General features: G+C 46.4%; 1 protein-coding gene across 1 annotated transcript in view; it reads left to right on the plus strand.

Annotated features, from left to right (window-relative positions):
* The first annotated feature begins 3,544 nt into the window (after window positions 1-3,544).
* Window positions 3,545-17,966, plus strand: part of HECTD4 (HECT domain containing E3 ubiquitin protein ligase 4) — a 127,703-nt gene continuing 113,281 nt past the window's right edge. The window contains 5 exon segments of the mRNA XM_015413276.1: window positions 3,545-3,807; window positions 12,704-12,793; window positions 13,087-13,217; window positions 14,570-14,678; window positions 17,009-17,147. Coding sequence (XP_015268762.1) covers window positions 3,545-3,807; window positions 12,704-12,793; window positions 13,087-13,217; window positions 14,570-14,678; window positions 17,009-17,147 — 732 coding nt within the window.

The following is a 17,966-nucleotide window of genomic DNA, read 5'->3' on the forward strand; positions in this document are numbered from 1 at the left end:
CCCCGTATTTCCATATCATCACGCTCCCCCCAAACACACCAACACCATGCAAATATTTCGCAAGGAAATGGGATTCTTTTCAGGTCTGCAGAATTATGCTAGGTCTTGTGCAGAGAAGGTTTTTTCCAGCACCAGTTCCCTGGGAGCGTTTAACTGGACGTGCTGGGACTTGAACCTACAATGCCATGACCTTTCTCCTGCCATATTACCAAGCTAAATCTGTGCGTGTGTAAGCCTCTGATGATAACGAAATGCTAAACAGATATTTTAAATGAAACATTGGGCCGCACATCACCATTTCTATTATCCCGGCTCTTCCATGTTTTTGTATTAAGGTTCCAGATCCCAGCCAGTACAAAGAGCTAAGAGTTGCAGTGACACTTGCCTGAGGAGGTAGGTGACCTCGATTGGCAGGGCAGGATGTGCGCTAGTACATCTGCACACCCCCACAATCTGTATGCGAACACATGAAGGGGCCTTATACTAAACAAAGCCATTGATCTATCAAACTCAGGCTGCGGTCACACGGAGCATTAGCCACGCTACAGAGACGGAAGATAGGCGGATTTTCCGGGCGCGATCACACCGCCACATCTGGGAAGCGTAGAGCTCCCGTGGCTCACCCAAGGCTTTCCACAGAAGATGCGGGGTAAAAAACTAGTACCTCCGAGGTACTAGTTTCCGGAAACCGCGGGGCAAGGGCGGGCATCTGATCGCGTTTCCGGTGGTAGTTCATGGCATCCGGCGCCTGCCCATGTCCCCTCGCAAAAAGGTTTTTTTCCCCCTCAAGTCTCCATGGGATGCGCACAAGCACCCAATGGAGCATGTGCACACTTCAGTTTAAAAAAACCCACAACCCCGTTTGCTGCACCGCCCCGCTTCTTTGCTTGTGGTGTGATCGGCACCTCCCCCCTAACCACAGGACCTCGACGGGACCTCAACCGGATGTCTGATCGCGCAGCCATGCGTTATTTTGCTCTGGGGCAAACAGCCACGCTCCCCCCCCCCATTTTCCAACCCGTGTGACCGGAGCCTTAGTACTGTGAAAGACCTTTACCTGTGAACCTGGAGAGTGATCACCAGTCTGAATAGACAACACTGTCTTTGATAGGCACCTGCTACCTGATCCATTTACCTGGAGATGCTGAGGATTGAACTTGCGACCTCCTTTTGTGCAAAGCAGATGCTCCACCACTGCACCACAGCTCTTTCCCCTGTAATTGGATAGCAAGGGCAAAAGACCACCAGAACCTTGGGGAGGGAAAAGTGGAAAGCTCCGATCAAGGTGGCAGTTTCTAGAACCTGCGAGGTGCCACTGCAGAGCAGAACCACTGGAAATCCTGATGGGTTTTTAAAAGCAGCTGAGAGATTTGGACACTGATAAATCAATACTTGCAGCAGTTGTGTGTGTGTGTGTGTGTGTGTGTCGGCTGATGTTTATTTCGTTAATTATCTTTGAAATCCATTCTGGATAATCCTGTTTGGTGTGAGTTGAGCTTTGTTCTTGAAACTGATTCAAAAATAGTCGAAATCCCATTAAAATTGTTTGGGAGGAGGCACTGGTGTTGCATCTCAAGTAAGCCCCTCTAAGAAACATGAAGAGCTCTTGCAAAAGCAAATGTTGTAAATTCAGAAGTATTTGATACGGATCATAAGGGAACTTGTAACATGACCCCAACCTTTTAAAAAATCTAACCAGATGGTGATTTGACTCAGTGCCTTGTGCAAGACACGCTTATGACAAATGCTTGATAAAAGCACTGAGTATTGTGTGTCTGTGCTGCGTGCTCTTTTGAGACTGGAAAATGTTGCGGGGGTGGGCGGGTTGGGGAGTAATCAATAGAATTTTTTCCCTCTGCAGGCCTGGCTTTTAACTGCTTAGCTGTAAAGGCACAATGATGAAACTGATGAGGTCAGAAGGTGAATGAAGCACGTGTGCTTTTCCCAGGACAGACTCTAAATAGCAGAACCAAGTACAAATGGTGCCCAGTCAGCAGAGGGGAATGAGGCCGGCCTCTGCAAAGTGCTCATTTTAGGGCAGTCTGTATTTGATTAGTAGAGACTAGAAAATGAGGTCTTGGGGCTTAGAAAGCCAATCTTTGGAATTGGGATATTGGCGCATCTGTGCTCAGTGACGTGAGTGTCCATATGATTGAACTGTCCCAGCAAGGCCATTAGCCATACCTTAATTTACGAATGGAGAAACCTGCTAATTAAAAGAGGGTAGAATTGTCGACTGTGATTCTCTCTTCATGGTTTCTTCGTAAAAATTTTCTTTGAAGTGATATAGCTTGTTCCCCGACAGAGGAAAATATGTCATAATATCTTGTGTTTGATGACCAATCAGCTATCAATAAAGGAGATAAGACAAACATTGATCTCACTTTGTGTTGTTTAATTTGTAGACCTGAAGGAGAGAAACGACGGCTGAGGGGTGATATGGTTTATAAGATTATGCATGGGATAGAGCAGGTAGAGAAAGAAGTACTTTTCTCTCTTTCTCACAATACAAGAACTTGTGGGCACTCCATGAAATTGCTGAGCAGTCGGGTTAGAACAGATAAAAGGAAGTCCTTCTTCACCCAAAGAGTGATTAGCACATGGAATTCACTGCCACAGGAGGTGGTGGCGGCTACAAGCATGGACAGCGTCAAGAGGGAATTAGATAAATATATGGAGCAGAGGTCCATCGGTGGCTTTTAGCCACAAGGTATAGATAGGAACTCTCGGTCTGGGGCAAAGGATGCTCTGTATTCTTTTTTTTTTAATCCCCTGCAAGCAGGGTAGCTTTATTATTTTTTGTTACACCTATACACTACAGAAAAGAAAAAGGGAAGGGAAAAGTTACCCCAGGATAAAGGACAGAAAATAAAAAAGCCACAGACCGGAAGTCCCTGGATGCTCTGTATTCTTGGTGCTTGGGGAGAGGACAAGAGTGGGAGGGCTTCTAGTGTCCTGGCCCCACTGCTGGACCTCCTGATGGCACCTGGTATTTTTGGCCACTGTGTGACACAGAGTGTTGGACTGGATGGGCCACTGGCCTGCTCCAACATTGGCTTCTCTTATGTTCTTGGTGATGAAGCTGTCTAGTGACCTCCACTTGTTTTGTATGTCCTGAATTATGAACCTAGAGATGAGCTGAAACATCTTTCACCTGACACCTGTGATTGTTATCTTTAGGATGTTTCCAAGTTGCATAAGTTTGTGCCTTGATTTCTGAGAGGCCCCATTAAGAGCAACCTGGTCTGTGCACTTATCAGCATCAAGTTCTTCTCATTTTCTCTCTTAGATCTTAACTTTTGAGACGAAGAATCCAACAGAGCTGTCGGAGCGCCTGCGTTCTGTCTGCGGGAATCAAAGCAATGCCTATGCCCGCCTGCTGGAATACCGGTTGAACGCTCTCCGCGGGCTCTGGAATGCCCAGCGTCAGCTTGCCTTGGAAGAACAGCACGAGCGGGAAAATTCGGGGGATGAGGAAACTCTGGCCTTGCTCAAGCGGCAGGGCCTACTGCAGCAACCTGAGCAGGCCCCGTTCACGTCACGAATGGGGCTGCTCTTGGTTTTTCCTCTCATCGAGTCCCAAAGCAGAACGGACCCTTCCCTGTGTAACATAACCGCTGAGGTGCTCTTGACTTGCCTTCGTGACTGCCAGCCCTTAAGCTTGACTAAGGAGCCAGCGGACTGTCTTAATGGCATCGAATCGTTACTGTGTTCCTGGTTGGAGGAGACCTCCACCTCAGGCCAACAGATTCCACACAAGCAAAAAGAGAATGCTGCCGCTGCCCTCGTTGCCTTGGCTTGCGCAAGGTAAGGAAAAGGGAGGGCGGAAATCTGGGCAGGATCGGACTGAGGTGTGCCTAGCGGAGAAAACATTCTGGCATCTCACTCCTTGAATGACATTGTACCAAGGGCATTGTCTTTGGCTTTTGTATTCTTGCACCTCCTTCCCAGCCTCTCCATCTCATCTCAGGTGAGCACAGGGGACAGCATTGGCCATTTCTTAACCTTCAGACCCTTCTTAATAGCAGAATCAAAGGTTCGGATCAAAGATCGGAATCAATCAGATACAGGTATTAGGCCAAACTGTGTTTGTGTTGTGGCAGTAGAAGAAAGCTTATTTGTCAACCAGTAGTTTGGTTGTGCTGCTAACTGAGATTACTGATATGAAATCAGCAGACTGTAGTGGTAAATTTCTCTTTCTCAGCATTGGAGATGAGAAGAGTTGCAAGTGGGGGGGGCTGCAAGGACTTGCAGGGAGGCATCTTATTTTCCCCTCCCCCACTATTCCCTCTTTCCCGTACCTGAAGGCCCTCATAGCTTCTCTCCTTATTCCTGCTTACTTCTTTCCTTCCCAGCCACTGGTCAGAAGTTCTGGCTGCCAGTTGCACATTGTTGGCCGCTGGGCCTAGTTTACATCATGGAGAATTCTCGAGGACTTGCGGTTGGGTTGCCAGCCCCCAGGTGGGAGCGGGCTCCTGAGCCCCACCCCCAACAGCCACAACCTGGAGCGACCGCCCCAACACGATAACATCACCTGGAAGTGACGTCATCACTTTGGGGATCGTTAAGCACGGTGATGTTGCCCCGCCCTTTACTCCCGGAGAGCTCCCTCCCACCCCCCCCCCCCCCCACATACAGGGAGGACCTGGCCACCCTAACTTGTGAGGGGCCCCTCACTTTCCTCTGTGTTCCCTTCCCCACGCTGTTTCTTCTTTCTCTCCTCCTGGCAACTCTAATATCCTCACCCTTCCCCCATTTCCTTCTCTCATTCCCACATACCCACCATTGTACCATTTATTTATTAGTTTGATTTTTACCCCGCCCTCCCCGCCGAGGCAGGCTCAGGGCGGTTTACACAAGGTAACAATAAATAAAACAACAATATAAATGTCAATATAAAAACACACAGCATGGTAATTAAAACAATTTACATAGCAATGCTGGTACAACTGTGATAAAGTGCATATGCAAACATAACACTCAGCATATAAGTGTATAGGTAAGTTCCACTATCGGCGGGCTCGGGCTGGAAGTAATATTGGCACAGGGCATAGATGGTGAAATGCAGCTCCTTACCTAAATGCTTGGCGGAAGAGGTCCGTTTTTGTGGCCCTGCGGAACTGTGAAAGGTTCTGCAGGCCCCTGATCTCTTCTGGAAGCTCATTCCACCAAGTTGGAGCTGCCACAGAAAAAGCCCCGGTCAGCCTGGTGTCCTTAGGGCCAGGGAGGGCCAGACAATCTTCTTACATCAGAAGAGAAGAAGCAGAGATTGGATTTATACCCCGCCCTTCACTACCCGAAGGAGTCTCAGAGCTGCTTACAAACTCCTTCCCCTCCCCACCACAGACACCCTGTGAGGGAGGTGGGACTGAGAGAGCTCTTGACAGAAACTGCTCTTTTTCAAGAACAGCTCTGACAGAACTGTGGCTTGCCCAAGGTCATCCAGCCAGGTGCTGGGGAATCAAACCCGGTTCTCCCAGATTAGAGTCTGCGCACTTAATCACTACACCAAACTGGCTCACTTGTGACTGACCCAAGGTCACACCAGCAGCTGCATGTGGAGGAGTGGGGAATCAAACCCGGTTCTCCCAGATTAGAGTCTGCGCACTTCACCACGACACCAAACTGGCTCTCACTCTCCTCTCCTTCATTTTATCCTCACAACAACCCTGTGAATTAAGTTAGGCTGAGGATGTGCGACTGGCCCAAGGTCACTCATTGAGCACCATGACAGAATGGGCATTCAAACCTGGGTCTCCCAGATCCTGGTATGAAACTCTGGGTAATTTCCCACAAGCGCTGCTCCGCGCTCACTCTTCTCTTTGGCCTGATGGTACGTGTCAATTTCACACAAGCTGCTGCGCGACCGCATTTTGCCCCGCAGCTTCGTGCGATTTTTCCCCTGTCTACTCAATCCTGTTTTTTGAGGACTGAGTAGACGCAGGGAAAATCGCACGAAGCTGCGGAGCAAAATGCAGCCGTGCAGCAGCTTGTGTGAAATTGACACGTACCATGGGGCAAAAGGGAGGAGTGAGTGCGGAGCAGTGCTTGTGGTAAATCACCCTCTGACTCTGTTTGCCTTCTGCATTCCTTATCAGGTTCTTATAAGAATTACAAGGCATATAAAGTGCTGGGAACGCTTGAAAGTGCTGTACAGATGCCAATTATTATAACTAGTTCATCAACTTTTAATCATAATGGCTAAAGGAAGCCTCTGTGATGAGAGGCGGTGTACCTTTGAACACCTGTTCCTGGGGTCAGACAGTAGTGAAAGGTGGTTGTTTCATGGCCCACTTTGGGGCATCTGATCGGCTACTGTGTGAAACTGAACTTTTGGTGTGACTGGAGTTTTAGCTGACTGGACTTTTGGTGTGATCCCAGCAAGGATGGTTTCTTTTGTTTTCAACATCGGTCCTTAGTGTTGTACAGGGCTATTTTTGGGCAGGAATGAATGCACAGGAACGGAGTTCTGGCTGGGTTTAGAATTGGCCACGCCCACTACAGCCAAAACCTCTGCATGCGTGGCTAAGGGCAAGCCCCCCCTTGAAGGGAAGGGAAGGCAGTTTAAACTGCCCTTGGACAGGCCGGGGAAGGCACGGGGAGGCATTTAAATGCCTCCCCGTGCCTTCCCCGGCCTGTCCAAGGGCAGTTTAAACTGCCTTCCCTTCCCTTCAAGGGGGGGCTTGCCCAGGCTCCCCACAGCCATGGGGCGCCCAGGCAAGCCAAGGGAAGGCTTAATATGCTAATGAGCTGTGCTGTCAGGGGTGTGACCTAATATGCTAATAGATTTCTGCTGTTAGGTGTGGTCTAATATGCTAATGAGTTCCTGCTGGGCTTTTTCTACAAAAAAAGCCCTGGTGTTGTATCTTGGAAAGGCAGGACTAACCACAGGAAACGTTGTGAGGTAGTTGTTGTATACACTTCGTAGTTGGAAGTTACTCTGAGCCAAGTGGTAGTGTTGCCAAATGCTGCCATTACCAGAGTTCCTTTGCATAACTTTAGGGGACAAAACAATTTCTCCTCTTCAGATGGAAAGCTTTGCAGATCGGCACAGAGAAGAGGAGTTTTCCAGTGCAAGTGAATGAGGTTGACGGGCCCTTGCTTTTCCATTTATTGAAGTTCATTTATTTATCCTTCATTGCCTTCATCTGTACCCCACCTTCCTCCCCAGTAGAGACCAAAAGCAGCTTACATAATTATCTGTTCCTCCATTTTACCATCACAACCACCCTGCGAGAAGTGAGGTAGATTAGGCTGAGAGTGTGTGGCTGGCCCAAGGCTACCCAGCAAGCAACCATGGCAGAGTGGGGATTCCAGTCTGGGTCTTCCAGATCCTAAACTGACATTCTAACCACTACACCATACCACAAGTCTCCGTCAGTGATCCCTCTAAGCTGTGGAGTTTTGTGAGCAAAAATTGTACTTTGTGAGCGACTGGCATTAAAGTCGTGAGTGAGCGATTTTGCTGCTGCATGCATTAGTTTGCTTTGGAGCCATCCTTCCTGAGCGAAGACAGAAATGTGTGAGCCGGAGGCTAAAAAAACGGTCAGCTAGCTCACACTTACTCAGCTTAGAGGGAACACTGGTCTCCATACTTGTGTGACTTTGTTTACCCAATGAAAGCAAAATAAACATGAAAAGACAAATGGTGCAAAGGAAAGAATCTTTAATGATTGTATAACTCGTATGCTTTTGTATTAACTATATTAAATATAACATGTTAAATATATCAATAAATGTATTAAACATAATTTTTTATATTTATATTATTTTGGTAGATACCCCCGATGAAGCTGTGTGCGAAACGTGTAGGGCTTAATACAATCCTTAAAGGTTCTTTCCTTTGCACCATTTGTCTTTTCATGTTTATTTTGCTTTCATTGGGTAAACAAAGTCACACAAGTATGGAGACCAGTGTTCCCTCTAAGCTTTCTTCATAAAAAGCAAAAGCGAAACAAGACACTGCTATTATGAGAGCTGGGTGATAACTGCATCATTTTAATGCACGATCAGAAGGAACTGTATTCACAGGATCAAGCTGTACGGTAATTTGACAACCATTCTCAAATGGCCCTGTAGAAGTGCTGCCTAATCACTTTTGCAATTTACTTCAGTTACATCTTCACGGGAATCATCTTTGCAGATGTGCTTCACCACATCACCAACATTCTTGTCCTACATCAGTAGGTATTCTTTCAATTTCATCTGTTCCAAGGACGAGATAATAATTCCACACAGCCCGAAGGTGCAGATCTTCCCTGTTGCTTCCCAGCAGCTGTGTCCTCCATACAAACAATGTACAATTTAGGGCTCAAGTGGTTAAGACGCTGAACTGCAGGCTGTGGAAGGTCGGTAGTTCAGCAGTTCGAGACCCGAGTGCGCTGCATGACGGAGTGAGCTCCCATCTAGTTCCAACTCCTGCCAACCTAGCAGTTCGAAAGCAAGAAATTGCAAGTAGATAAATAGGTACCACTTCGGTGGGAAGGGAACAGCGTTTCGTAGGCCTTGGTGTTTAGTCATGCCGACCACATGACCACGGAAACGTCTTCGGACAGCGCTGGCTCTTCGGCTTTGAAACAGAGATCAGCACCGCAACCCTAGAATCGGATTCGACTGACTTTCGAGCAAAGGAACCTTTACCTTTACCTTTTTTACACATTCAGCTTTTTAAAGAACTGGGTCCGGGTTCCGGGCAGCCACACAGCAGCAGTGTGGAGTGGCTTTTTAAAAACGAAGGAGAGTGCAAATGAGTTTTATTTATTTATTAATTATTTATTGTTCAAATTTATACCCCGCCCTCCCAGCCTAGGCCGGCTCAGGGCAGCTTACATAAAATCAGCAAAAACATTTAATACTATAATAAGATATTTAAAACAATATTAAAACAATTACAATTCCCTAATAAGTGCTAGTTTCCAGTACTAAAGTTCATGATGGCTACCATCAACTATCATGATGGCTACCATCAACTATCCCATGGCCGGCTCGCAACAGTGTTCCCCCTAAGCTGAGTTAGTGTGAGCTAGCTCACAGTTTTTTAGCCTCTGGCTCACACATTTTTGTCTCAGCTCAGGAAGGATGGCTCCAGAGCAAAATAATGTATGCAGTAGCCAAATCGCTTGCTCACGACTTGAATGCCAGTAGCTCACAAAGTAGAGTTTTTGCTCACAAGACTCCACAGCTTAGAGGGAGCATTGCTCGCAGATCTTCTATAGATGTTTGGACTGCCATCGTGGGAGAGGAAGGGCTCCTGCCTTCATCCCCAAGCCATTTTCCTGCACCAAAATAGTGCGGGGCGAACAGATATTTTGCTGCTCCACTTGCACAAAACATGTGGAGCAGCGAAAACAGGGAAATCACTCTCCCCAGCAATGTTTCTGCGTGGGTAAATGGCTGGGGGGAGGGGAGGGGATGCAGGAGCCATTCCTCCCCCACGATGGTGGTCCAAGTCCGATTGGGCTCTCCTTTATTTTTCAAAAGCCATTCCTTGCAGCTGCAGGGTGGCTGCATGGAAGCCTGGTTTGAGTCTGAGGGATCCAGACCCAGCCCTTAAAAAACCTGGACATGTAGTTTGGCTCTTAGTCAGATCCTATTGCAGTGATGGCGAACCTTTTTGAGACCGAGTGCCCAAACTGCGACCCAAAACCCACTTATTTATCGCAAAGTGCCAAAACGGCAATTTAACCTGAATACTGAGGTTTTACTTTAGAAAAAACAACTCATACGTTAACTTAAGATGATCCAAACAAAGTAAGGAAAGCAATCCCAAATGCTTCATTTACTTAAAATTATTTGGCAGAGAATTTGACACTTTAATGATGGTCTGGGCCTGGCTGGGGCGATGGCACGCGTGCCCACAGAGAGGGCTCTGAGTGCCACCTCTGGCACCCGTGCCATAGGTTCGGCACCACTGTCCTATTGGGTGTCTTTTTAACCCTTTTTAAAATTAAAATGTTTCTTTTAAAGTATTACTCAGCAAAAGCTATCCTCTTGCGTAGTAGCTGAATGGTGCTAGGGTTTGGGAGTTTTTTTGTACAGGGGCACCTGTCTCGGTCAATCCCAGCCAAACATTATACATGATCTTTCAGTTGTTTATTTTGAATGTGTGTATGCTACCTTCTCCGGAGAAGGTAGCAGTGTCGGTCCCCGGAAGATCTGCCCTAATCTTGCATGGCACTGATTCCGCTGGACTAGCCTTGGACCATCGACAGGACAATATCACTCCCAATGAAAGGACTGATACCACCATGAAATTATTCGGAGACCATCTTGTTTGTATGGAGCACTTTATTCTTGTTTCGTTGTTATTTAATGGTTTTATTGTTTTATCTTGTTTTTATGCATGGGCCTGTGCCCTCTTGTAAGCCGCCCTGAGTCCGCTTGCAGGGAGGGCGGGGTAGAAATGTCAAAAATAAATGAATAAACTCACTCTGTGTGGCTTATAAAAGAAAACATGATAAAATAGTTTTCAGAAAGATTTTCATAGTTTTAACATGAAAACCCAGCATTCCTCATAGGATTGCCGGCTCCAGGTTGGGAAATACTTGGAGATTTGGGGGTTGGAGACCGAGGAGGGCAGGGGTTGGGGCATGATGCCATAGGGTCCAACTTCCAATGCAGCCTTTTTCTCCAGGTAAACTGATTTCTGTCACCTGGAGATCAGTTGTAAAAGCGGGAGATCCCCAGGCCCCACCTGGAGGCTGGCATCCCTAATTCCTCCGTCAAGTTGCCCCCCCACTGAAAAAACCCCGTCACTGGTTGTTCCCCCCTCACCTGCAGCAGGGCATGTGAGTGGGATTCTAACTGGTTTCCAGTGCTACTGTGTCACAGGAAATAGCTTCAAAGTTAGGCTTGTAACGTTCACTGTTCAATCACACATGGTCTGACCTTCTTGCCTGCATCGATATTTGTAATGCTAAGTAACGGATCCTTGCAAATAGTATCCTTGCAAATATGTTCTAATATTGACAAACATACACCTTTGCCTCAAAAACCTTTATATGAATACATCATATGGAGAGGTTTATGTGCAAAAAAAATAATAACAAGAAGGTCTTCTGTTCTTACATAGCCTCCACTTTAGAATTGATGCTTTTTCCGAGGTAGCTTTAAATCTGAAATTGACTGAAAAATGATCTCTGCAGTTCTTCAGAAGACACTGTTACCGCAGCTTGCCCTCTTTAATAATGAATAATCATAAGAACATAAGAGAAGCCAATGCTGGATCAGGCCAATGGCCCATCCAGTCCAACACTCTGTCACACAGTGGCCAGAAATACCAGGGGCCACCAGGAGGTCCATCAGTGGGGCCAGGACACTAGGAGCCCCCACCACACTGTTGCCCCCCCCCCCAAGCACCAAGAATACAGAGCATCCCTTGCCCCAGACTGAGAGTTCCCATCTATACCTTGTGGCTAATAGCCACTGATGGACCTCTGCTCCATATGTTTATCCAATTCCCTCTTGAAGCCGTCCATGCTTGTACCTAGTTCCAGCTAGTTATTTCGGTCATCTTACCCAAGAAAAAATATGAACATAAATTAGCTTGACATTTGGGGAAACAGGGAGTTTTGGGCAATGTACTTTTTCTTCTTCTCACCCTATCCTGTTTCTGTTTGCTTCTGTGTTAGGTCATACTGTTCACAGATTGTCACACTGAAGAGCAACATGCTGCAAAACCCAAAGAAATATTGTTGGAGTCTCCCATATTGCTGCCCCTGCCCTAAATTGCAGGGCTCTTATTTGGAATATACTTAATACATAAAGCTAACCAGTTTCTTCCCAGTAAGATTTCTGTTTCTTTATGCCCTTGGATTGGTTCTGCCACAAATTTTTGTTCTCCTGGGGAAAACTGTGGAAGAGACAGCATCTGTTTCATTTTTTTCCATGCTGAAATTCTGCAGTGGCTCTTGGCATAGCAGTGCTGGATATTAGTGGTCTTTTCAGTTTCTTTAACTGCCCTTTCTGGTGCTTCACAGATTTTCTGTCTTTGGTCTCTTGTTCATTCATTGTCTTACCTTCAGCATTTTCACCACTGTTCTTCTGTGAAGAATGACAGAAGGCAGTATTGATACCTCAAAGCTGTGTCTGCTCGTGTGCAGATCTTCCGGGGTTTTTCCAATTGGGTGTGCAGAGAAACGTAGCAGGATATGTGCAGCCTGTTCCATGGTGCTGTGCATTGGGATCACATTTAATTTGTGCCAGTAACCAGCTAAACTGTAGCATGTTGTGGCTCTGGAAGGTGAAGAGGCAGTCTCAGAGGAACAGAGATGTGGCTGGGTACCATTAGCCTGTAATTAATCACATCCTTTGGCAGTTACCGTTATCCAGTATATTTTATGAATAGAGGCACCTGAGTAATCAGGGGTCACGCTGAAAGGTCTCTTGTGCATAACATGAGTGTTTCCATCAAGACATACCAGGCCCTTGTTAGAATTCTGTGAAATGGATTAGAAATTGAAATACCCTCTAAAGAGGTATTTTATTTTTATTTATTTTGGGATTTATATCCCGCCCTTCCATACGGCTCAGGGCGGCTAACGCTAATGAACCATATATTGTAGTGAAATAAGCAGGTTCTTTAAAAAAAGACATCTTGAGGCTTTGAACCAGTTATTTCACTCTTGAACTTCTAAAAAAATGTTAGTTGATGTAGTGTTTTTAAAAAGTGGCTTGATGCCTTGTTTTTTGGCTCTTTCCTTAGGGGATCATTGAAAACATTTGTTCACACAGTGCACCTTTTGCAGAAGCAGAGCGATTTGGGATCCCTGCCTGTGGCTGATGTGTTATACAGGTAGGAAGGAGGATTCTGGGGGATAATTGTACCACAGGTTGCTGTAGACCAAATGTTTAATATTAAGATTTGAGCAATAATGAAATTTCTGTAATTTAGCTGGGCTACAAAAGCTTTAAAGTCAACAATCAGAAAAGCCAAGGCAGTTACAGCTGTGAAGTACACTAATAGTTCTCATTGTTCATATCAATCAGCATAGATCATTTACTACTTAAACATATTTTAATGTGAACTCTCTTATCTGTACATAGAAATGTTTCCCTTTCATGGAAGCCCTGTCTCTGTTCTCTAAGGTTGTTGCTTTTGGAAGGGGGCCCTGGATCTCCTTCTTGTTTGCTTGGGGGCAAGCACGTGGTCTCCTGGGGTTTTGAAGACATGTTGCCAGCACCTGATGGTAACCCTGGTTCTGGCTCCGAAAATAAAGGTGAGACTCTTGATGTGAAAAAGCCGAACTGTTGTAACAGGCTGTCTGGTGATTTTTGCATTTAAATTGCCTTGCCTTATAAATATGTGAAGTTACAAGAAGAGGTTTGCTTGTTAGAAACTGTGTACAAGCCTGAGCAAGTGGTAAGGATAGAAGCCCAAAGTATTTCTTTCCAAGAGGAGTGCACGGTTCCTGAATACGAGGGGTATCAACCACAGAAGAGGCACATATAACCATTGAGTTTGTGCCAACCAGTTGCCCATTTGGAACAGTAATGTGAGTCTTAGAAATGTGCTTCTAACAGTGGGTCTTCTGCGTTGACTTGGCAGTAGTTCCTCTTACTGTGTAACTTCAAGAACTTGAGTAACAGGGGAATGAATAATTGTCTGTGGGCATGCAGATCGCTGCGAAACATTTATGGATGTGCCAAAAGATGAGTAAAGTAGGCCCCGGTCACATGGGCCGGATATCGCGAGGGGGAGGCGTGGCTAATTGCCCTGGCGCAGTTTGATCCGCGATTACACGGTCAGACGTGCCGGCGGCACACCACAGGTCCTTCCCTCGGCGCCGGCGGGTAAACAGGGGTGGCGATCACATGATGATCCTGCAGCACGACAAAGAAGCGGCGCGATCACACCAGCAATGGCTAGGCGCCACTGCCGTGACAAACGGGGTCATTTATTTTCGCTTCCCTCTTTGTGCGCATGCGCTGTTGGGTGCTTGTGCGCATCTTGTGGAGACTTGGGGAGGGGGGGAAACCTGTTTGCGAAGGGACATGGGCAGGCGCCAGACACCACCACCGGAAACGCGATCAGACGCCAGCCCTTGCCCCGCGGTTTCCGGAAACTAGTACCTCGGAGGTACTAGTTTTTAACTCTGCATCTTCGGCGGGAAGCCTCGGGTTCGCCACGGGAGCTCTACACTTCCCAGATGTTGCGGTGTGATCGCGCCCGGAAAATCCGCCTATCTTCCGTCTCTGTAGCGTGGCTAATGCTCCGTGTGACCGCAGCCGTATATTCCTATGCTATATGTGTTGCTGGGTGGTTTGAATGGCCGAGTTCTTGCCTAAAAAGAAGCTTGACTTGCCCTTGCTGAATCATGGACTATAAAGCTAGATCAGGGGACCATGCAAATGCTGCTGTCTTTTAGGAACAGAAATATGCAGTCCTGAGCATGTAGGTCCAGTGGTAAGAAGTATTTTGGGGGAAAGTTTGAGTATGCTGCTTCTGGCCCATGTAGAAGTATGCTTCTTCAGGTCCTTCCCAGCAGCATAGAGAAGATCCCCCTGCCTGATAACAGTGACTTTGCTGCCTGGGAAGAGGTTTCCTCTGCATGCACGCTTCTTGTTACAGATGCAGACTTGGGCCGCTGCCTCGCAGCAGATGGGTGTTATCTTTATACAACAAACTCGGTTGGCCGGGGAATAAGCAAATTAGGATCTGGATTACACGGTACCTTACGGTAAGCCACATTTTCATTAAATGCCCAAATTAGTCTATGCTGTAGCAGGCTTTTAAAATGCAACAAATTGTTAGAGGGCGGTGTCCCTAAAACGTTTGTACCACAGTTTCTCTGAGAGCACAGCAGTGGGATTGGCTCATGAATTTCAGTGTGCGACCTCTACAACTTGGCATAGTATTTATTTTGTTGTTGTTGTTTGTATTTCACGTATGTGTGTATTTTCAAATTTGAAAACCAGTCGGAAACTGAATAACCTCTGCGTAGCAATCTGAATTAATAATTCTGATCCATTGGTGAAGATAGTGAAAAATTAAAGATCACATTTGCAGACTGCGTGCTCCAGAATACTCTTGCTGTTGTGCATAGGACGGTTTGGGAGGGTGGACTACAGTTCATCAATGTACCCTGAATATATATATTCACTTTTTAAAGCATTTTTACGCTGCCTTCCTCCTCCCAGATCCAAGGAAGGTTCTGATCTTGTAGGCTGCTTCCGCATGATTCTCTGTTCAGCTTTTGTTGTCACTGCAAATGTTGAGGTGTTCGCAGCAGCGGCATAGTGTCCACGTAGCACTCTCCCCTGCGTTTTCCTTGCCTCACCCCCTCATTGGAGGGCTTCTTTTGGCTTTTATTAAAAGTGGCAATGGCTGGATCACTGTAGCCAGCATTAGCTGTCCGTTGCCACAATCTACTAGCTCCAGTATTCCCTCTAAGCTGAGTTAGTGTGAGCTAGCTCACAGTTTTTCAACCTCCAGCTCACAGATTTTTGTCTTCGCTCAGGAAGGATGACTCCAGAGCCGACTAATTTACGCAGTAGCCAAATCGCTTGCTCACAAATTTTATGCCAGTAGCTCACAGAGTAGAATTGTTGCTCACAAGACTCCGCAGCTTAGAGGGAACATTGAGTCTAGCTCCTCTGAATTCCTAGGTTTCATTTAGCCTTTTTCATTGTAGTGATGAGAGCTAGAGAATGAAATCTGGGGATTCAGAGGAGCTAGTAGACTGTGGCGATAGACAGTTTTTAATGTCCTTGCACTACAGCAACTAAAAGCCCAAAATGCTCACAAAGCCCCCCTCCCCAGCAAATCACGTACCCTGGAACATCTTGGGTCAGGAAAATGTCACCGGAGGGGGGTTGTTGAAGCCCTCTCTCCCCCCATGCTGCTGCTGCTGCAGTCTGAATCAGGCCTCGCAGCTCTTGAAAAATTCATTCCCAGCAGATGTTGTCTGATAGAGGGAAATGAGAGTTGGGTCATAAAATGCTGCGTATCGTTCGGCCTTTAGACAGAAGTAACTCTGCAAAGGATGGCTTGCCTTCCCCGGGAACCTCACGAAAAACATTTGTATCTGTTTCTCAGGCCACGTTAAGCAACGGAGCTAGTAAGCAGTTTGCCCTCAAATAAATTTTACTTGCCTCATTTGTTGTGTCAGTCAGAGTATAAGTCTGTCTTTAAAGCTTGGTGTGAACCCACTGGGCTCTGCTCAGTTAAGGGGAAAATATTTTTCTTTCTCCCTTGGCAACATTTGTGTTTTCTGCAAAGATTCGCCTCGTTGCTTGTTCCAGGCAGCCCTGTGTTTTATCTCTTGTATTCCCATCGAAGCTGCTAGAGAATTGCTAAGGTCTAGACCAGGGGTCCCCCATCTTTCTGAGCCTGCAGACACCTTTAGAATTCTAACACAGGGTGGTGGGCACGGCACCAAAGGGCCGCAGCAGCTGACCTTCAGTCACACAGTGAGTATTGTGCTGTGGTATCAGCTGCTGCCAAAACCATGGTTGAATATGCATTTGTCTTTCCCACCTGTGTCCCAGCCTTCTGACTCCATCTCCAAAAAAGCTGACTACATTTGCTTTCGTTTTCAAACCTCAACAGTGCTAGCATACTTTTGCATGTCTGCATATGTTTATTGCCCTCTCGTGGCGGCTCCACCGTCATTGCACCTCCGCACTGCTTTAAATGAATCTTCTCCAAACAATGTTCAAACAAGCGTAGAGAAAGACGGCGTCAACAGCAGCACGAAACGGATTTAAAAATGCAAATGCAGATTCGACCTATGTTTTTAAAAAATCTGCACAGCCATTCAGAAGCTCTGCTGAGCAAAAGCCCCACTTGGCCCTACCCACTTTCTAAAGGTGCCAAGGTGCCAAGAAAAGCATCGATGGGCTCCATGGCCCCCACGGGGACCCTGTTGGGGACCCCTGGTATAGACGCTCCCTTTTGAAACACCCCCACCTCACGAACCCTTCATGTTTCCTCGTTTATAGTTTTGCAGATAAAGTCGATGCATTAAGGATTTTCTGAAGTTTTAATCTCCTGCTTTTTCCCCCTTAGAGGCTTTGTGTATTGCCGTAATGAAGAGTTGGAGACGGGTTGGATTGCTTTTGGCCATGGCAGACTCCTTCACAGGCCTGTCTCTTTTGATAGTAAACCTCACTCCCTTTTCCAGGTCCTCGACCAGAATACTCTTCAGGTAAGAAATGAAGAAGTTACTTTTTCTTTTCTATCCGGGAGATAATTTGGGAAAAGATTCATTGCTTCTCATATTCAGCCAATGTGTAATATAAGCTTCGTTGTCTCTTTACTTAGACATGGCTACCTTGAACTTATTTAATATACATCTTCTTAAGGACTGCTGGTGAGATCATCTTTGGGTGGCCTTATATTTATTTATTTGTTGGTTTATTCATTGGATTTATGCCCCACCCTCCCCACCGAAGCAGGCTCAGGGTGGCTTATGTATCCTAATTTTTTTTTGGTTATGGGACCCCATTAAACAGTGAACCCTAGCAGAACCAATTATAATCCAATCACAAACACCCACAACAATCACAAATTGTTATCAACCCTTTCCAGAACCGGCAGAATCGAACCCAACACACGCAATCGTCTAACGGAGCCACTCTGATATTCAGTGGTAAAGCAAAATGTTGGGTGTTAATGTAAACCGGATTAAAAGCCTGCTTGACTGGACCAATTTGTGAAAATTTAAGGGGAAAGCCGGTTTACAAAAAGTAGAGAAGAAGGTATCCAGATACACTTGATGGGGAGGGAGTTCCGGGGCCTTGCTGCTGCCTCCAAAAAGGCCCTGTCCCATGTTGCTATCTGCTAAATTTCTGGAGTCAGCGGTACATGTAGCAGGGCTGTTCCAGGACGCCATGCGTGAGAGAGGGCAAGCTTTGAGGTCCTTTGCCTACCGTCTCCTGCTGCCCGCTCACATTTGATTTGTTAATCAGAGATACTTTTTGCAGTGGTGGTCATAGGATATTAAAGATGGTCCCTTAAGGTACGA

Source organism: Gekko japonicus, unplaced genomic scaffold (genome assembly GCF_001447785.1).
Source record: "Gekko japonicus isolate JY-2015 unplaced genomic scaffold, Gekko_japonicus_V1.1 scaffold10, whole genome shotgun sequence".
Classification (NCBI taxonomy): Eukaryota; Metazoa; Chordata; class Lepidosauria; order Squamata; family Gekkonidae; genus Gekko; species Gekko japonicus.